The sequence below is a fragment of the Oxyura jamaicensis genome, chromosome 15 (genome assembly GCF_011077185.1).
Source record: "Oxyura jamaicensis isolate SHBP4307 breed ruddy duck chromosome 15, BPBGC_Ojam_1.0, whole genome shotgun sequence".
NCBI lineage: Eukaryota > Metazoa > Chordata > Aves > Anseriformes > Anatidae > Oxyura > Oxyura jamaicensis.
The window spans coordinates 2063372-2083907 of record NC_048907.1 but is presented as its reverse complement, the minus strand read 5'-3'; the positions used below and the strand labels follow the sequence as shown (position 1 = coordinate 2083907).

Genomic DNA, 20536 nt, shown 5'->3' with positions numbered 1-20536 from the left:
CACCAGCTGTGAGGTGCCTGCTCTGCCACAGCCACCAGTTGAGTCCCTCAAGGGAGATACGATCAAGATGTCCATGCGAGGGTTGGCAGAGCCCTCCCTGAGGTATCTGACCTCCATTTTGAAGGCCGTGGTGGCGAGGTGGCTCCAGGCAGGCCATGGCGGCCGGGCGAAAGCCCTGCTCCTCAGGCTGGGCATCTGGGTGGTGCTGGCGGCTCCTCTCCTCCCCGGGGCAGGCGGCCATCGCCCACCACCCGGCTACGCTGTGCATGAGGTAATCCGGCCAAAAAAGCTGTCCCCCGTGGTAGGCCGGGCAGCACTGGGAGAGGTGTCCTATGTCATCAGGGTGGAGGGTGAGAACCGCGTCGTCCACCTCACGCAGACGAGGGGACTTGTGGTGAAAAACCTGCCGGTCATCACCTACAGCCCCCGAGGGAGGAGGGTGGTGGAGCAGCCCCACGTCCCCGAGGAGTGCTACTACCTGGGCTACGTGGAGGGCAGCCCCGGCTCCCTCGTGGCGCTGAGCACCTGCTCGGGTCTGAGGGGACGGCTGAAAATTGGGAACCTGAGCTATGGCATCGAGCCTGTGCCGGGGTCCCTGACCTTCCAGCACCTTCTCTATCGACGAAAGATGACCCAGGACAAGTCTTTGACGTGTGGATTGACTGATGAAGTGATCCAAAAGCAACCAGGCTTGATGGGTATTAAAATACCCTCAACGAAGCAAGACTTGTCTCAGATTCTGATGCACACCAGGTATGTCGAGATATTTATTGTGGTGGACTACCAGCTGTTTTCTTTCCAAGGGAGCAATGAAACCTCTGTGATGCTTCTGGTTACAGATACAATCAATTTATCAGAAACATACTATTATCCTCTGAAAGTTCGCATCTGTCTCATTGGGCTGGAGATCTGGACGCATGGCAACTTAATCAGGTACAGCCTGGATATACAAGAAGTTCTTACAAATTTTAATAACTGGGGAAATATAGATCTTTCTAATAGGATGAAATATGACATTGCACATTTATTTACTTACACAGACTTCGGACTCATCGTCGGGCTGGCCTATGTAGGTAGCATCTGCTACCCTGGTTATCAGTCAGGTGTTGTGTCTCACATACGAAGAGATTTCATAACCTTTTCAATTATTTTCACTCACGAGCTGGGTCACAATCTGGGGATGGAGCATGACAAAAAAGAGTGTGTGTGTGGAAAAGCCACCAAGTGCTACATGACGGGCGAGTCGCTCAATGGCGCCGCGGCTTTCAGCAACTGCAGCCTTCAGAGCTTTTTAGACCTGCTCAGCAGAGGGGACGGTGAATGCTTAAACAACATCCCCGAGCCCAACAGATTTTTCTATTTTAAGCATTGTGGCAACAAGGTGATAGATGAGGGGGAGCAGTGTGACTGCGGGGGGCCGCAGCACTGCCAAGGTAACCCCTGCTGCTACCAAGACTGCAGGCTGAAGCCGGGGGCTGTCTGCTCCGTTGGGCAGTGTTGTCAGAAATGCCACTTCCGTGCTGCGGGATACAAGTGCAGGTCAGAGGTGGATGAGTGTGACTTACCCGAGTATTGCAATGGGACTTCCGAGTGGTGCCCAGAGGATCTGTACATGCACGACGGGACGCAATGCAGCGACAATGGCTACTGCTACCGTGGGAAATGTGCAACTTATGACAAGCTATGCAGAAAAGTCTTCGGGAACGAAGCTCGGGGTGCTCCAGAAAGCTGCTTCAAAGAGCAGAACACGAAAGGGGATCGATTTGGCAACTGCGGTGGTGATGGGAATGAAGTTGCTTTTGTAGAATGTAAACCCCAAAATGCTCTGTGCGGAAGGCTGCAGTGTGTGAATGTAAGGAGGATACCCTTTCTGGAGGGGTCTGAAACCATCATTCAGATGCCGGGGTCTGAGGGTTGGTGCTGGGGCACAGCCTACCGTGCTGGCATAGATACACCTGATATAGGAGGAGGACTTGATGGCACCAGATGTGGTCAAGAAAAGATCTGTATTAACAAGACATGCACAGACGCCGTGGTCGGAACAAAGTGCGATGCAAACGTTTTGTGCCAGGGGAAAGGGGTTTGCAACAACCTTGAACACTGCCACTGCAAAGCTGGCTGGGCCCCCCCTTACTGCCAGTTCCATGGCCTGGGAGGGAGTGTGGACAGTGGCCCCCCACCACACTTAAAAGTCTCCACGGCAGAGGCTGTCCAAAATAAAGCTTTTGGGACTGCAATGGGGATCGCTGTTCCCGTTGCCATCGTTCTGGTCGCTCTCCTCATTGCTGCAATCAAATACATAAATGTAATAGCTGCGTTTTTCACTACAAGTTCATCCACAGAGGCATCTGAGGCTCCTGAAGGTGAGGAGCAGAACAAGGAAGAAGATGATGATGATGTTTAAAAGAATGAAAGCAGTGGGAGTCCCATCAGCTGAGCTTCAGAAAGGACTGCAGGCCCTGTGGATATCTCTGAAAACAGACTGCTAGTCCCAGGAAATCTGTGCAAAGCGTTTTACACAATGTAACTGTGTAAACTGTATAAAAGTTACACAAAACCTGAGTATTTCCTCTTCTTGTACTACCAACTATGTAAATAAATGTGGGTTGGACCTGGAAAGTGAAGCTATGAGAATTTAAAGAGCATAAAAGTTATAGGGTTGTTCTCCTTTCAGTGTAGCTAAAAACCTGTTTTATTTCCTGTACAATGGTGGGGTCTTAGTAAGTAATTCACTTGAGCATCTAGACAAGCACAGACAGATTCATGCAAAGTCCTGCTCTCCTGGTTCACAAGGGATGCTCCACTGGGTTGAGGAAGCTCATTTTTCTGAGTACTGTAGCTGAACAGAAGTTGGCCTGAAGGCCAGAAGGGAGATGTGGGAAAAGTCAAGGCATGGAAGTGAGTGCTGTTCTTTTTCTGCTACTTTACATCTTTTCATTCCATGCCGTTGGCTATCAGCAGGGTACATGTTCTTATTTTTATATTGAATCGAAAGTCAGAGATTTAAAAATATTCACCTTTGCTTTAATGATAACTTGTAAGGGCAAATACCTGACAAACAGTTAAAAAATTAAAACATCCTTTGAGCATCTGCCCTCAAAGGAGCTGTACTAGATCTCTGAGCTGTTGTACATAATTCAATGCATTTCTAGAGATATTTCTGTAAGGAGAAAGTCTGTAGTACTAAAGATTTACCATGTTTAAAGAATCCCTTTAAAGTCCATACAAATCTGTAAAATAAATAACTACCTTCACTGAAAGTGCTTTTCTGACAGATCTGCTCAGGCTCTTCCAGCACACCGGTTACCTGTGCTGCTGACAGCAGCGCACGCCACGACAGCCGCTACCAGTTGTAGCTGACATTGCTGAAATGAGATGAGGCCCCGCTGGCACGCTGCCTGTTCTCCTTTCGCTGCAGGGACGCATCAGAGCAGGGTGGACGTGGGCACCTCTGCGTCTGGAGGGCTGGCGGGGAGCGTGCTGTCGTAGAACTTCTTCTGGGAGCGCAGGAGAGGAGTCTGAGTGTCAACGTCGCGGCAGGCGTTGCGTTTGAGGGAGAGGAAGATGTGCTGCGTCCAGCCGTACACAATGCAGTTCAGAAGTCCCTGGGAAGCTGCTGTCAGTGCCTGGGAGGGACAGCAGCAGAGATCAGGGCTGTCTCGTCAGCCAGCACTGCAAAGCACTCAGAAGCTCCCTCCCAGGCTGTCAAACCTGGCACATTTTGTCAGGCCTCCCACTTCCAGCACGATTTTATCTGTCTGCGTCCCCATACGACACAGGAATCTCACGGTTATTTTAATAATCTTTGCGAAATGCTGCCTCAGGCACATCAGGCAGCTGGACAAGTGTTGGGAAGGAATTGCATTTAGAGACTTTCACAGAAAGGGAAAAACCTAACTGAATTCTGAGGATCCCTCCCAGTCCTATTTGCTACCATCTCCACGATGCTGTGATTTTGGTTACTGAGACCTTTTTAAGCCTGTGAAAAACACAGCAACTAGCAAAGATCTTTGCCAACCAACAGCATAAATCTGACTTAAGCTCATAGAGCAGTCATAGTTGTAGCTAGGAAAAAGCTTTGTTGAGCAGAGATGAGAAACAGGCAAACGCTAACAGACGACAGTTCAAGCAGAGAAAGCAAAACATGGGAGGATGCAGATGACGACTTTACCTGTAGAATGAGAAAAGCCATGTAGATTTTGCTGCTTGTTGAAACCGCCAGCTTCAGAATTCCGAGTAGGACAGCTGTGAAAAGGGAGTGTCAAAAGGGTATTGCTTTAACCCCACCTCCTTTGAGTTTCATTGCCAGGCACTACGTCTCACGAGAATATTGTGAAAGTAACTCAGCGCTCTGCTAACCTGGGGCCCAGCAGCAGAAGAATGCGATGGGGTAGAAAACCACTCGTTGTTCCACCATCTTAATCATGGCCCACTGCTGGTCCCCCAGGAATCCTGTGGAGTTTACAAACCTCTTGTACAAACCTCGGGCTTGAACGAGCACAACCTACAAAGAATAAGCATGTATCACTGCTTGAATTTTGGACACCTGCTCCGATCTGGCTTCTTTATCTAGGACTACGTTTCTTACCAGAATGGCTACGAAGCTGATCAGAAAGGAAACGAGGAAGACCCCCACACCATAGAAATGCATCACACGGCAAACAGAGCCATTGAGCATCAGTGGCTCGTTGGTGGGCACAGCTTCTTCTGTGTGCATCAGGAGACATCTGCGGGGAGAAAGGAAACTGACTGAGCTCTTGGCGTGCCTCAGAAGTGGTGAGGCTCTTTCAGAGAGAGGCGTGAAGCTTACCCGTGCTTCTGACTGAAGTTCTGGTAGCAATTGCTGGTGTTGCCCACGCAAAACACAGGCACCATTAGAAGAAAAGGGACCAGGCTAGGAGAGAGGACAACAGCACGGTTACTGCACTGCAGTTCTCCTGCCCCCAGCCAAGCACTCCTTGTTCTGTCTCCTGTCACTACAGAGGACTTGGAAATTGTTTTCACTGATGCTGCTCTGGAGGAGTATTTCACCAGCTTTGCTAACTTCCACACTTTCACCTGTACAGGCAATTAGTAAAGGGCGCACTTTCTGAAAATAAATAAATAAATAAAGTTTATACAGTTATAGCTAACTTGGCTGGAGAAAGGCCCTTAAATCCACAGACTCTTGCTCTGATTTCATTAGGTCACTCTGCTGCCACTGATGAGCTAACTGACAAACACGGGTTTTAGTAAAATTTGCTCCAAAACAAGCTGGAAGCCGGGATCAGGACGCTGCAGTTTACCAAACCCACAGCGTTCTGCCAGAAACGAATCTTACCTGGACGAGATCGTTACTGCTCGGCCAACACAGCTCGCGTAACCTACAACCTGCAAAGTCCAAAGAGCTTAATGAAACGGTCATTTCCATACAGCCACTGGCTCCCAGGAACCGGCTCCCAGGGAGTGCCTCAGCAGCTCTGGATCCTAGAACTGCTGGTTAATGCCCAGACCAAGTACAAATGCTTCCTCCCACTTTGCTCTGAATGAACACCGCCAGGCTCAGTGCGTGCTGATGTGCCAAAGGACCAACCGACACCTCCTCCAGCTCACTGACGTGTTCTCCTTCAAGGCCAGGGCTGAGAAGGGCACTTAGAGCCAGACAAGTAGCAGACGCTTGGTGAGCTCCCTGGTGTAACTTACTCATGCGTTGTGCTGCTCATTCATTCAACCCAACCCCACCCCTCAGAAACTTCATGTCCTGATGAAGAAATGCAGGCAGCCTGGAGTGTCCTGGCCTCAGCTCAGGAAATACTCTGGCAGCTGGCATCCACACACCAGCTGTGACAATACGACGCAGGCACAGCGGCAGCGTTGGGGAATGTATTGTAGGTGCTGTGTTTTGAACGGGAGACCAGGAAGGAAACCAATCCTAGAAGTGGATCCAAACCCTAGGGACAAGAGCCCTTGAAACACAGCCATCCGCCCAGCCTGCTGCTCCTGCACAGACAGGTGGAGTGCCTGAGACACGGTTTGCTGCCCACAGCAAAGGTCTGGGGAAGGGAAAAGCGGTATACAGGGATGGGGATGATGTGTTCGGTGGGAAGAGCTGCATAAGGAGTCTGCTGTCCTGCAGTAACACAGCAGGAGGAACTGCAGTTAGAGCAGTGGCAGTGCCTCACGGTTTCGCCAGGTGTGAGGAACTGCAGGCAGAGATTTCGATCACATGGCAAGTGAAGTGTTTGTTTAGCCTCTAAGTCAACGAGTGCTTTTTGAGCACTACGTCCTCGTTCCTCGGTTCCCAGCGATCGCACCGGCTCCCAGATGGGCTTTCGTAAAGGTCAGCGATGATGAAGGCAGGACCGCCCGTTGTTCAGGGAGCCAACCCCTCCTTTTATCACTAGCTCCCTTTCGTCACACCTCCCATCTCAAGCTCCTACAACACACTGCTGATGCTCTCAAAGCCTGTACGACACCCGGGGAGGACAGAAATTGCCACTTCTCAGTTCTGGACTGCCCAGGCTCCCCCTGCTTTCCTGTCCCGTAGCAAGTCATTGCTCTGCCATGCACAGGCAGAAGGCAGTGACAGCAACAAACCAGCTACCTGACTGGTACAAACTGCCCTGCTGTGGGAGAACTTCACCGGTCCTGAGCCTTCTCTGCTCTGAGGCGTGCACTGCCGTTTGCTTTTGCCTCTTTTGGCCTTGGCAGCCCAATCCTTCACTGAGATCCTAGAGCAGAGCCAGCTGTAACTCTGCTGACCTCAGTGGCACGGCAAGATACGCCAATTCATCCAGCCGGCCTCCAAAGTCCCTGTGGCAAGGTCTGCTGCCTTGGATGCGCCTCCCAAACCCCACCAGAACCCCCCAGTTGGTCCCCAGCGGCTGCTGTACATCGGTCCTACTCACCGTGGGGGGCATCCTGTTGAGGCTCTGGTTGTATTTCATCTTCAGGTCCCTGTACAGATGCCAGGTGTAGTTGACAGTGTACAGAAAAGAGGCCACGTAGAACACCTGAGGAACACAGCCAGGATTTCAGCCCTCGGACAAGAGCTCCTGCAGCAGCTTTGGTTCATCGCTGATGAACGATGGGCCAAAGGCAGGGTATGGGGGCCTGCCAGAGGTGTGGATCCCACACAGCGCCGGTACCGGACGGATCTGCACCCACAGCCCTCCTGAGCCCCCGTGCTCGTCCGCTGGGCTGCAGTGGGACACAGCCTGGGAAGAGCCAGGAAGAGGAGGGGGCTCGCCTTGTCCTGCACAAAGGGGGCTTCACTTTGGCCCCAAATCAGGGACAGGAGAGCTGGTGACAGGAGGGCTCGCCTTCAAATACCCATCTTTGTGACTTGGTTTGTTTTTTGGCCCAAATTCTGACAACACAAAAAGGTTCAAAGGCACTTTGACCGTCTCTATGCTGCATCCACTGGAAAACACAACACAGACATGGCAATGAGATTTTTTTTCTCCTGCAGTGAGCTCACTGCCCGGTGAATTCACGGAAATGGAAAACAATCGTATACATGAAGAGGAAAGCGGGGGCAGAGACTACAACAATTGCACAGTGAGCCAGATGTAACATGCAAAGAATCCTTTTCCCTCCGCGGATACAAAAGAGGAAAGAAAAGCTACAAAACACCATTTCCCACAAGGAATTTCCCAGCCCTTGATTGCAGCTTGAGGTAAAACCGAACACCTAAAATCTCCTGTAAAGAGAACAAATCTTTCTTGCGTTTCTTCTGGCTCCCCAGCAATGGTTGCTCGAGGCAGGCAAGTACAAACAGAGCCACCTAACCTTACTATATATATGCGTGTGCTGGGCTGGTTACAGGAAACACATGCTTCAGTGGCAAAGGCAAAGAGGAAGGGCTGGACAAGTGAATTTTTTTTCTGTGGATTTGCTACCCTCTGCCAAAGAAGCAAGGAGCACAGGTTTGTCAGCCCGGTATCACCAAAGTCCAGGAATAAGTCACTAAATAAACTCGGTCTCCTTCACTGAGGGTGCAAACGCTCTTGGCTGGTTCTCGAGAGGCTGAGTCCGAGGGACTGCAACACCGCAGCGCGAATGTTACCGTGACCTCCCAGCTCATTAGAGGAGGTTTAATGAGGGTTTGTTGCCCTTCTTCAATTACTTCCAGAGAAGGTCACCAAAGCAGCCCACAAAGATAATTCTCTTGTACTTCAAAAATGCCTCGGAGGGCTCACAAAGTGTCAGCGCTGCATTCGTTGGGAGAGGGAACTCAAACCCACTCTTGAAGCCGCCTGAAGGCAGGAGGAGCAGGGAGTTCTGCTCCCCTGAGCCCCACCTCGGGGGCTGCGGGCGGCCCTGCAGATACAGGGAGACACGAGAGCCCTTCATTATAACACTTCTGTGGCTCCCCATTGTGCTCAGCGGCGTGAGCGGAGCTTGCCAGGACATTATTAGGCCACTGGAACTGAACTGGAAGAATGTGGGGGAACTGTGCAATTATAACCACAATCTCTGTCCTGGGCTTCACGGTTGCAATGCAACGGCAAAGCAGGGAGAAGGAAAGAGCAAAGGAAGGAACGGCGGAAGGGAGCACTATTTACATCTAATAGCATGAGTTCAACCAAGAGCCTGGGGCCAAAACAGGAAATGTCCATGAAATAAAGCCACCTCCTGCTTTAGGACACGGTATGGATGCTAAGGAAGTTCCCCTGGCAGTAGCTTCAGCCCTTTGGCAACGACGTGATGGTCAACAGCTTGCATAAGCCAGAACGCTGCCCTGATCCTAAGGCGATCCCCTGAGACCACCAGACCACACGGGGTGTGCTGTGGGTCTGCAAACACCAGTGCTGAGCCTGTCCCCCCCCCGTCATTCAGCATGTTTCACAGCTTTCAGGTGTTTGTGTGCAAACCAGCCAGGTGGATTTATGAGACACCCAGGAATGCAACCCTTGCAAGACTTCTCCTCTGCGCGCAGGCCGGACAGGGCCGGGAGCCGTTCCTTCATTTCATTTGGTTACAGATCACTTATATTCTTCAGAAGGCGCTGGTCAAACCTGTTGCTGGCTCCTACTTACGCACGAGATGTTCCCACCACACACGGGCACTGCTGGGGTTGAGCAAGGAGGTGTCCTGCGCCGCATCACGTGCGCCGTGCGGGCACTGTTGCTATAGCAAGTGCTCCGTTTGTTTTAATTTCTCCCAGAGCAAACAGCAGCCAGAGCTCTTGCCAGACACAAGCCGGCTCGGCTGTCCCCGCGGCTGAGCTCGGGATGGGGCAGGCACCCCGCACCCCACGGCACCCTGACTGTCCCCGTGGGGCCGGGACAAAGGCAGGTCCTGCAAGGACTCACCTGGGGCCAGCTCTGCCTACTCACGCTGCTGTTTCTGGTGTGGACATAAAGCTCCTGCATTGCCCCTTCCCTTAGAAGACTGGACACAGGCTGGTAAAGAGCTAGAAGTGCACGAGCTCATACCAGCACCGCAGTCTGTGTTCTCCAGGCCATAAGAAGCTCACTCCAGCACCGAACTTCAAGAGCTGTCCCCCAGGCAAAGCTGCGAGGGAAACATCTCTACAACCCCTCTGCAACCCCCCTGGTCCTGCCGGCTCCTTCTGCCTTCAGGCTCTGAAAAGCCTCTCCCGAGCTGTTCTCACTTTCCCCCGTACCACCATCTAAAAGACATCTCTGATACCGTTCTGCTTCATTCCCAGATAACCAAATCACGCTGCGGCGAACGTGTTGCGCTGCTTCCCCAGCAGCACAGCTTGGGAAAGCAGAGAGAAGCCAGCAGTGGAGCAGCTGCTCGCTGAGCTCTACGCACCATCACACTACAACTTCACCCCCAGACACAGCTGTGAAATAACGCCGGGCTGCACACACGCGTCCCCAGACACACACGGTGTGAGCACTTCCACAGCCGCTTGCTCTTCCCAGCCACGTTTTTGTGGGCGCTTTAGAAGGGAACCGTTAAGCCCAGAGGTCACCGCTCACAAACCACCGCCCCGGCCCCGGCTCAGCTGTGCCCCGCAGTTTTTCAAGAGCAGTGATTTGCGGGGCCTAATTTCGAAGTGGGAACTTGGTGAGACACGAGCAAACCGTCAGGAAAACAGCATTTCCCTCGTTCCACTCCAGTGAGGCTCAGAAGTCATCCCAGAGCACTGGAAAGCAGCCGAAATCGCTGGGGCACGGGGCTGAGGTTGCACAGATAGAGCAGCCCCTGAGCATCCTCGGGACTTGAGAGAGCACAGGGCCAGGCCAGCGAGCTCAGGAAGGGCGCGGCTCTTTGAGAAAGGTGTTCAGTCCGAGCAAAAGTGAATGGCAGAACGCATCTGCTCCTGCCCAGGGTGGAGGAAGCACGAAGAGGAATAGGAAAGCTGCAGCATGGGAGGCACAGAGATAATCTTTGGCGCGGGACCAAGAGGAAATAGATAAAGCCCCATCTACTCACTTTGCAGAAGTAACCCAAACACTGCAACCACAAAATCCCATGCTCTCTCTGCCTTCCTTACTGCCTCTCGCGAGCCAGCCGGACCTAAACCCAAGCACCGTTATCTCTGCCGTACAAACGAGGCGAAGAGATCTGATAAGTGGAGTTCGCACAGGGAGCTTCTGCCAAAGCCTGTCTAGGAGCAGTTCCCCACGGCCACGCTCTGATCACCGGCGAGGCTAATTACAGTAATGGGCTCAAAGTCATGAATTGTGAAGCCAAGGCTACTCACTTGTCCCGTGGCTTGCAGGTTGTAGCAGATGAGATCGTGCTTGGAGGTCGGTGTGCTATAGAGCAGCGCCCCGGTGAGCCAGCACATGCTCAGGAACAGGTCGGAGAGGCTCAGGTAGAAAAGAGGGCGAACCTGGGGAAAGTGGAATCGGTCAGCAGGTGCGGGCGGTGCTCACAACAGCCCCGCGAGCACCGCCAGCAGCAGCTTGTCCCCTTGCCTAGGTGTGCTGTCACTCCTTCTGGCAGGGCAGCAATCCTGGCAGAGAAAAGCCCTGCTCGTTCTTGCTCCTGTATCTGCTTCTATGCCGACACCCTGCCCTAATCACCCTCTCTGCCACAGCAATGCCTCAGGATCCAAGAGCAGCATCAAACCTCACAGGAAGCGTTTCAAAGGCCCACGGTGCCACAGGTTGGCAGAATGAGGCAGGTGTGCAGGGAGAAGCGATGCTGTTCACAAAATCAATTGATAGAGAAACTTCTGGGAAACACAAACCCTCCTTCAGGTCTGAAATAACCCCAAACAGGCATTTTTCCTACATGTTTGATGGCATTTCAGCTGGTGACTAAGGCTGAACCCATTTTACATGCCAATGCAGCAAGGGCACTTTTTAGGAGGCCTCAATTTTGAGATTTTGTTCAGGGAAATGAGCCTTTGGGTGAAATTTGCCCCAGTTTTGTCCTTTAAGTAAATGCCTGCCACCCAGCGTGTCGTGCTATACTTGTCTTGTCCCCGTGAGTGAGCAGAAAGAGCTTAGGAAGACTGAAGAGAGTCAAGGCACATCTGATTGAACCTGAGCTGCCCTTCTGGCAGCTTTTGGTGAGATCTTCCCGGTGTCCTCTGGATCCCACGCTGCACTCAGCAGCACGGCAGGCCCTCTGCCTCCTGCGGGGTTTCTCCTCAAACAGCCTTTCCTCTCCAGTTCTGAGGTTGTACCACCAGCAACAAGAGACCATGTTGAGTTCTTGAGTTAGCCTGGACATCGTCACGTTCATGAACGTCTCTTTGAGCAGTGATAAATCCAGGCTTTTCCTCGGCGCAGAGCTGAAGCACCAGCAGGCAGGGGCACAACAGGCTGGGGGCACTTCCAGGTGCCGGCACGTTAGAGCCAAGCAGCCCTCAAATAAACAAAGCAGCAGCTTTTGCCCCCAAACACGAGACCCCTCTCTCTAGCACCACGTGTCCTCGGAGGGAAGCACCACTGCTGGCTGAAGAGCTCTTTTGGCACAGACCTAAATGAAGCAGGTGGCACGGTCGTAAGCAAAAGGCAGCACAGTCCTTACTTGCAGAAGGGAAAAGAAGAAACAAACAGTATTTATAAAATAGAGGAAGGGAGTGTAAAGGCGTAATGATTCAGAGGAGCTGCCAGGCTGGAGCTGCCAGGCTGGAGCACAGATGTTGATCTTGCTCTGCCTGGTCATCGCCCAGGGACATCTGCCTGCAGAGAACCTGTTGACATGACAGAGGAAATTCCGTGTTCATCGCTTGCCATCATCTCTTCTGAATGATTCAGCTCATGCTGAAGTTTTATTGACTCGGCAGAGACCGAAAGCAAGTTTCAAGAACGCAATATTTGATTTCCTCAGCTGGGGGTAGGAGGGGAAGTGTTTATAATATTTTTCTCCTCCCAGCCTCCAGAGCTGTTTATTTCTTACTCTGGAGTCTCATGACACAGGGAATCAACTATTTGTGGCAAGCTTTGATATGGATTTCTTCCAGCCCATTGTTTACAAATTTGCCCACAGAACCAGAAATGTGGGGACAAGAGAATGGGGAAGTTACTGAAGATTTTGCTGCTTTTGAAACACCCGCAATGGATCCCGCTGGCAGCAGAACAGCCTGGAAGCCTGATGCCGACGGGTCACTCTGGCTGGGATCCATCCCTCCTATCCGGATTTGCAATAATCTGAGCAGAAACATCTGGACTCCCTCGAGCAGGAACGGTCCATCTGCGACTTGGAGCCATGTGCAGCCCTTAAACAGCAAGAGTGCAGCTCCCGGGCCGCAGCCACATCATATGACCGATAGCACAAGGGCTCCCGAGTGATGCGGGCTTGTAGCCATGGAAGTCAACGGGCTGAGGCTGCTGAGTCACAGCGGGACCCCTGCCAAGCCCAGCTCCACTCCGCACCAGCGGGGAGGACCCCAGGAGAGAACCAGGCCTGGTGCTGTGCAGGCGATGTGATCTGCGGATCTTGAGCAGAGGGTTCTTCACCACTTTTGGTAAGCACCTTGTGCAGCACGAGCTCAGGAAGGTGTCCATCCCAGCTTTCCTTCCTCGCTGGGAATGCACCGAGATCTCTGCAGCTGGTTCTGGGTGTGCTGTTTCCATGAAGCTCTGGCTATCCAGGAGCAAGGCTGCCCTGCATGCAAGCAGTGCAAATTTCCCCTGGAAACCTGGATGCAGGTTCTCCAACCCACCCTGCTTCATCCAGCGATGTCTCGGTGTTAGCCTGGCTGCACGACTTCCTTCTCTGAGGATAATTTACTGCATTCCCTGGTCTGTGGGCTGCAGATCAAACCCACAATGTATGATGAACATTGAAGGCAAGGGAAGTACAAAGACAGCTTTGTTACGACATAGCTGCCAGCTTCACCATCCTACTGCTCTGAGCAGTAACCTGTTATCTGTGTGGTCCACAGACCGGGCTGCCAGACGTCTGCAAATCCCAGGCCAAGAACTGCAGCTTCACACAGCTCTGTGCACCACCTCAAACAATCCTGGACAGACAGACGGGGACAGCAAAAGCCTGGCAGGCTTGGGCTGGAGGTCTGTGATTACCAGCATGCCCGATGCATCCCAGATGTGCTGGATACCCTGCACGCATGGTCTGCACGTGTGAAGCACTTGGATTGTGCCAGGCTCTGCTGCATGAGCAATGTTAACCGTTCCTGTGCACGGCCAAGGGGAATCTTTAGGGCTTCCCTGGGGAGCTCAGCACAACAAACTGGTCTGGTTTTGTCTGAGCCTTGCAGCACCTCTGCCAGTGCCAGTTGTAGCTGCACGCCTGCCTGTCAAAAAACCTCAGACATACCCAAAGACTTGCGCACGCATTTCCTACAGGGGCATCCCCACCCAGCCCCAAAACCAAACCCACGGGACGTCGGCAGGAGCTGCGGGGCGCTAAGGGAGCTGCACCTCCCCGTGCAGGTACAGCTCAAGGTCAGCCTCACACGTGTGTCAGCGCGGACACAGGCTCTTGGCCAGCCCTTTGCCTCCTGGCTGTAACAAACAAAGTTTAATTAACCACAGCGCCCATGGCCCACTCGGCCCAGCTCCTCGCCGCGGCTCTGCGAGGCGCAGTCCTTACCTCGGGGGACCTCACCGCATTCTGGAAGACGGCGTAGGCAATGATTGAGCTGGAACCTGTAACACTGACAAAACAAAGCCCACGTTGGCACAGGGAAGCTCGCTGCGACGAGCAGTTTTTCTTTTCTTTTTTTTTTTTTTTTTCCCCCCAAAAAGCCATCGTGGCAGCACCACCTCCGTCCAGCCGGTACCTGAGCATGGCCATGGTGAACTGGATCCACTGCAGAGCCGAGTACACCTGGGGGACACGGAGCGCTGTCAGGGACCTCCTGCGGGCACCCCACGGCCCCACGACCGCGGGGAGCCCGCGGGGAGCCCACGGGGAGCCCCCGGGGGGCCGGGACCGAGCCCACGGGGCCCGACCGTGAGGGGACGGGGCTCGCTCACCTCCTGCCAGCCCCCGTCCAGCCGGGACGATGTCGCCGGGAGGGCCATGGGCAGCCACCGGGCAGCCACCGGGGACCTACCGGGAACCCACCGCCGCCGCCGCCGCCGCCTCGCCGCTCCCGGGGCTCCGCGCACCGCCCGCGCTCCGCCCCGGGGCCACAACCGCGTCCGGCCCGCCCCGGGTCCGGCCCCCAGCGCTCAGGGCCGGCTGAGGGGGAGCGAGACGGGGGCGGTGGCGGCGGCATGGGGGGCGCAGCCCCCGCGGGAGCTTCGGCTCCGGCCGCAGTAACGGCGCGGGGCTCCCGGACCGATATGTGTTGGCGCCGTCGCCCCTCCAGCAGCCGACCCGAGGCGACCCTGCTTAGCTTCGGCACGCTGTCGCGCCGCGTAGCGTCCACCGGCGGGCAGCGGAGGGCGGGAACGGCTGAGGGGCCGGGGGCGGTGCTGAGGGGCCGGGGGCGGCCGCCGCGGTCTCCTCAGGAGCCTTCCCTCCGCTCGCCCCCTGCTCGGGGCCCTTCCTCAGCCTTTGCCTTCCCACCGACCCCCGAGACCAGCAGCAGTTTCTCTAGAAAGCAGACTCAGCGTCAGCTATGAATTGGAACCGGTTTATTTTTATTATTATTATTATTACGGCATTTTTAATACGTTTCATCTTGCAGCATTGTCTGCTCCTTGTACCCACCCCGAGATTCAAAAGGCAGCAAAGCTCCCTCAGAAATGAGTTTTGCCGAGCTGGAAGCGTAGCCTTGAGGCAGGTGTTTCAGCCTGTGACCCCGATCAGCAGCACAGCGCCTCACAGCAGCCGTCTGAGCTCCACATGGCACGGACAGCACCCTCAGCACCTGGGCTAGGTATCTCCATTAAAGCAGGTGGAGCTTTTAAGGAATTAATACTTTTGCTTCCTGTCACAAGACCTCATCTTCAAACACTTAAAACTCTGCAAAATGCTGTCAAAGCTTTAGTTTGAGTGCTATTCACTTCTGAGGACCCGGTTGGAGATTTGTTCACGTTGACTACTGCTTGGAACTTTTCAGCGTCTGTATTTGTCTCCCTTTCTTCCAAACTGGGGACTACTGCTCAGAAATTTTCAATGTATTTGTCTCCCTGTCTTCTGAATCAGGGAGATGAAGACTGGACAGGAAGGACAGGCAAAAAGCACGGGCACTGGATGTCCTCTTCACAGGGAAGCTCACCTGAATTTACCTCATCAGCCTCTGAAAAATCATGTTTTTGCACTGGTGAGTCTACTTGTAATAGCACCTCGAGGCCATCTGCCCTTGCGCCGCACTCGCATCACTCGCTCGGCCAGGACATCACAACGGGGTTCAGGAGGACGCTTGCTGAAAACGGCCGCTCCGGCCAGGAGATGCAGGGCGAGTTCTGAGAGCAGAGAACCTGGCTTCACCGCGCCTGCCAGCAGCTGGCTGCTGCCCAAGGCAAACAGAGACAGGAGCCGCTGGAGGAAAAGGCAGAAAGAGGAAACTCCGGGTCTCTCGGTCAACAACAGGTAAGAAAAGCAAGACTCGGATAAGAAGCCCTATTGGGAAGGCAAAAGGTAGCATGAGGGGTAAAGGGAATAAAACCCAAGGGCACTAAAACCAGGGGAAGGTGGAGACAGGGGCATCAAGTCTGTACCTTTTAAAACATGTAAGATAGAACGTGAGACTGAATTTCGTTATTTGTTTGCCAGGGAACATCTGTAAAAACCACCAGGAATGTGCTTCAGGCCAATCTAGTATTTTTTTTTTTGGTCTACTTTAACACTGTTATTTAATAATATTACACAATACTGGGAGCTTGCTTTATGGTGATTTCTCCAACATTTAGAATACTGTACTTTTAAGGAATGTCTTGATTTTATAACAGAATATCAGAAGGAAATCTGCTGCTCTCTTGAAGACAGCGGGAAGTTTTCTTAAGGAGAACTGGTTAGGACTCTGACAGTGTTTCACAGCTTGTACGAAGTTATCCAACAGATTAGAGCTCATCTTTTTCGTTATTCTTCTTCAGGAAAGAAGCAAGGATATTGAGGCTTTTCTGGAGCTCCTCCTTTTTTCCATCACTCATTTTGTTCTTCTCGATCAGTTTCGTGATTCGGACGACTTCATTAGCAGCAAACTCTTCTCCCTGCTCCAGTATCTTGCTCATAATTTTCAAGTATTGCTCAGCTGACTTCTTCTCAGTTTCTTTTGCTTTTTCTAAACTTTGTTGCCCCTTTTTCAGGAGGGACTGCCGCTCTGACTTTTCAGTGGTACTCACAAACTTGCTGGCCAGCATGTCATACTCTTTCAGGCAGCCCGGCATCCCCAGATAGATACCGTTACTCTTCAGCCAGCGCTGAATAGCCCCGGCTTTAATTTGGCCAGAGTAAGGTAAAGGATTGTCAAAGTCACCATCCCGGAACAAGTAAAAAATAGGGTACTTCTCCTTATCCATCTTGTACTTTTCGCCCAGCTCAGTGTTCAGTTTATCACCGTAATCTGTCAAGAGGAAACAAAACACAGAAAACCACAGCGTGTTAAGCTAATGAAAAAAATAATTGAGGATTCCCTTGTATACAAACTGACAAATCTTTGTCTCCAGAGTTCCAGCAATTCCTAATAACCTCTGTGCCAGGAAATGCCATCCACTGAAACAAAAACACTCCAGAAGATCACCTGGGCAAGGCAAAACCATCATTAGGTTTTCCCAAGAAAAATACAAGATTCTAATGTGCTAACATAGTCGCAGCAAAGCACCAAGACATCGCCAAAACCTCCAAGAACAAACCCAGACATCCTTACGGGAAATTAATTGTGTGTTTGTTGTTTTTTCCTCTTTTGTTCAATCCTTTGATATTACAGTTAAATGGATTTTTTTTTCCTGGTCTCTGTGCAGAGAGCACACCCTTCTATTTTAGTTCTGCCAGCATTCCAAGCAACAGGATGTTTTTACTTCTCACATAAATGCCATTTATTCCTGAGGACAAAAACCATAACTTAGGGGATGTCAACCGTGCGGCTTAGGTAAATCAACGTGTGCTTAGCAATGTCAGTGTGGTTCAACTTTCCAGTTAGGCAATTTCTGTAGGCTTAAATCCTTCATTCTACCTGCAAAGCAAGAAAAGTGAGGTTGCAGTGATCCATTCCTCATTGGCTTCAGTGGGAAAGCAACAACAACACCAGCTTACGCCAGCCGCAGTGCAACAACCGCTTTCTGAGCCTTATCAGCAGTAATGAATTACCAGCAGTAATGAATGCTACAATGAATTAATCATATCGCTTTGATTTTTGTGACCAGGCTGATGGCTAAAACCCAGTTCTTGTAAGGTCTGTTCCCTGAAAATGGACGAAAAGGTTTATTTCAGGAAAAAAAAACAAAAAAGAAGGAAGAAAAGCGCCGTGAATGAGGAGGGTGGCACCCACTCGAGCCGTGGGCTGACTTGCTTCATTAAGCAGCCGACAGCAGAGCGCAGCACTCCCACGCTTGCTGCAAGGAGGCCACCAGCCGGAGCGGGGCCACTCGGTGTTTCGGTCTGACAGCGCTGTGCCAATCTTGTCTCCCACTACCAGAATCACCTCAGAGCCTATTTTGATCAGAAACTGCAGCGGATTTTACTTTCTCCCCACCAACCTGTAGTGTACGAATCTGTTCAGAGCTCCTCACCTGATATTCCCACTTCAGCCACCAGAAGATCTTCACTGGAGCCTGAGCTCTCTGCCAGCTTTTTGAACTCATCTTGTTTCTCACCGTAAGGATATTGTGTATCAAATTTCACCAGGACAAATTTATGCTTCGGAATTACCTAAAATAATAATAATAAAAAAAGACAAAACTTGAACGTTTCAGGTTTGAGCAATCTACAAGGCACCTAAGGTTGTTCTGGCTTTTTCATATTTTCCTGCGCAACGAGTAGGTGCAGAGGGAGATGGAAATTTTTTAATTATAGCCTTTGAAAAGTGACTCACTGCAGCGTGAGCAAAAACTGCATCTACGTATCCCTATAGCAGATGATAAAGACGGTACACGCTAGGTTCGGGGGAATCTGATAACGATTTTAATTATGCATGATTTGCTTATTGTAAACCTGATCAGCACCTTGGAAGGAAGTCAGTGAAAAGACTTCCAGTGGGACATGAGGAGGATAGAGGACAAATCTAAGGCCATTCTGAAGCGTCCTAGCATGAGAGCTGCAGCTGAGGTACGCTGCAGGAGCGGAAACGCTGCTCCGGTTCAGTTAACGGTGCTGGTGTTTAATCGATTCCTCTTCACTTGTGCTGTTGCTTTTGAATTTAGCTCTGCTAAATGAGCTTGGACATGAATCTGCCACCTGGTCTGGGCTCTGTTCTCCCTCCAGGAGAAGACCTTGCAACATCTTTTTTCTAGTGAACACAATTGGCTTGCAGCGCCCGTCCCCACCTACGCAGCACCCTGCGAGTGCTGCTCAAGCAGGAGCACAGCAGCTGCTTGCAACACTTCACGGGCCTCCAGCTCAGGGCCTGTTGATCTCGCAGCTTATTTACTGTCCTTGTAAGAAGTGAACGCAGCATGTGTTACAGCTTTGACATTTCTGCTGGTCTCTTAAAGCTCCTCTCGCAGCACACTGCCAATTACTTCAAATTCTCCTCCTAAGGAGCTAAGGGCTGTACAACGCAGTAGCCTTAAAACACCAAAAATGGTTTGTCAGAGCAGAAAAATCAAATCAGAAGGGGGCTGGCATGTGGCAGAGCATTTGCTCATGTCAGAGCAGTTTGTTTAGGGCAGACACTTTTAAGCAGCTCAGCTGATCGTTATCTCTCCTGCCCATATTGCTAAAGAAGTGCCCGCGCTGATCCTGCAATACAACGGCTCCCTTTCGACAGGCTCCTCTCCGCCTCCTTAACACCCAGCCGTGCCATCCTTCACAGCACTGGTCACTGCTGACTTAAAAACCCTTCCAGGCTCCTGGGAGACGCTTTCATCAAAGCGATTTTTGGGGGAAAAAAGAATAAGAAATAAAGACAGGAGCCCCAACCAAGCGTGCAACCCTGACAGCAGCCCTCCGCCTTCTGCTCCATCCGCACAAACCCCAGGGAAATGGCTCAGAGCAGGGACCACCCGCGGCCCCCGAGGCGCTGCCTCACCGTGGGACCCCGACACGGGGGGAGCCTGGCAGGGGCCGGGTGGCGGCGGCGCTGCTCCGCCCGCAGGGAGCCGAGCCCCGCCGGGCACCGAGCCCCGCACGGAGCCGCCGGCCGCGCTGAGCCCCCCGCGGCCCCGGCTCCACTTGGAGCGCGCCTATTGGCTACCCGCCTCCTCTGCCGCTCTCCCATTGGCTGCCCACCTCCACTGCCGCTCTGCCATTGGCTGCGCCCGGATCCTCGGCCACCCCGCGAGCCCAGCGCCGCGCCGGCTCTGCCCCGGCTGCCCCCGCTCCGCGCCCCCGGCTCCCCGACCCCCAACCCCGGCTCCTTCCCCCGGGCCCCCCGCGGCAGCCCCGCGGTGCTCAGGGCCGGAGCGCTGCTCTCCCTGCACGGCCGCGCCCCACTTCGAAGCCCCCCCCCCCCCCTTTGCGGGCCCGGCAGCCCTCCCGGCGTTACCTTGTAGAAGGTGAGCGAGTCGAGGGGCACGGAGCCCTTGGTGTGCAGGGCGCGGCCGCCGGGCAGCGCCAGGCCCAGCAGGCAGCCGAGGAGCAGGGAGCCGGCGGCGGCCGCCGCAGCCATGGCGGAGAGCGGAGGGAGTGGGGCGGCGGTCACGTGGCCGTGCGGAGCGCCCGCCGCCGCCGCCGGGGCCCGGCCCCCCCCCCCGCCCCGGGCTGCGGGCGGCCCGAGGGGAGCGAGGGCACAGGGGGGTGGCGGGTGCAGGCAGGCGGCAGCGGGTCCTGAGCAAGCCCGGGGGTCACAGAGCTTTGAGGGGAGCCCCGGTGCTTTCCCGTGCTCTCACCTAGAGCAGCGCAGAAAGCCTCAGCAGCAGCGACAAAGGAGCACGGTGAAGAGGAACCATGAAGACAAAGAGCCACGAACCCCCCTCCCTCGAGCAGGCAGCACTCTGAACCCCAGCCACATGCAACAGAAAGGAAGGTGCATTGTTCTCCCCCTGCTTTCTCTTTCTTCAGCCGAGGTAACTTGATTTTCCACTTGCCCAGCACCAGAACAGCTGGCTTCACCAAGAAGCCGACCAAGGAGAAGAGCATAGATGAGGACTGCAGTTTCCATCCAGAT

The 20536-nt window shown here is 53.1% G+C and overlaps 3 protein-coding genes across 4 annotated transcripts; 1 reads left to right on the top strand and 2 right to left on the bottom strand.

The window, feature by feature from the left end:
- Positions 1-22: 22 nt before the first annotated feature.
- On the top strand, positions 23-2418 carry LOC118174702 (disintegrin and metalloproteinase domain-containing protein 20-like). Its single transcript, XM_035340199.1, has one exon. It carries the CDS (start codon positions 68-70, stop codon positions 2402-2404), a length of 2337 nt encoding a protein of 778 aa, XP_035196090.1. The 5' UTR covers positions 23-67; the 3' UTR covers positions 2405-2418.
- A 584-nt stretch (positions 2419-3002) lies between these two features.
- Positions 3003-14703, bottom strand: TMEM116 (transmembrane protein 116). Of its 2 annotated transcripts, XM_035340202.1 has the most exons (11): positions 14358-14533; positions 14162-14208; positions 13972-14035; positions 10664-10795; positions 6888-6992; positions 5321-5370; positions 4811-4894; positions 4589-4727; positions 4360-4504; positions 4172-4245; positions 3003-3626 (listed from the first exon to the last, which is right to left on the bottom strand). In XM_035340202.1, exons 1-11 carry the CDS (start codon positions 14403-14405, stop codon positions 3426-3428), a joined length of 1089 nt encoding a protein of 362 aa, XP_035196093.1. In that variant the 5' UTR covers positions 14406-14533; the 3' UTR covers positions 3003-3425. The 2 variants fall into 2 exon arrangements, with proteins under 2 accessions (XP_035196093.1, XP_035196092.1); XM_035340201.1 differs by lacking the exon at positions 14162-14208 and having other exon boundaries at positions 14358-14703.
- A 1337-nt stretch (positions 14704-16040) lies between these two features.
- On the bottom strand, positions 16041-20071 carry ERP29 (endoplasmic reticulum protein 29). The gene is made up of 3 exons (XM_035340205.1): positions 19916-20071; positions 18003-18141; positions 16041-16837 (listed from the first exon to the last, which is right to left on the bottom strand). The coding sequence occupies exons 1-3, from the start codon at positions 20036-20038 to the stop codon at positions 16335-16337; spliced, it is 765 nt and encodes a 254-aa protein (XP_035196096.1). The 5' UTR covers positions 20039-20071; the 3' UTR covers positions 16041-16334.
- Between the last annotated feature and the right edge of the window lie 465 nt (positions 20072-20536).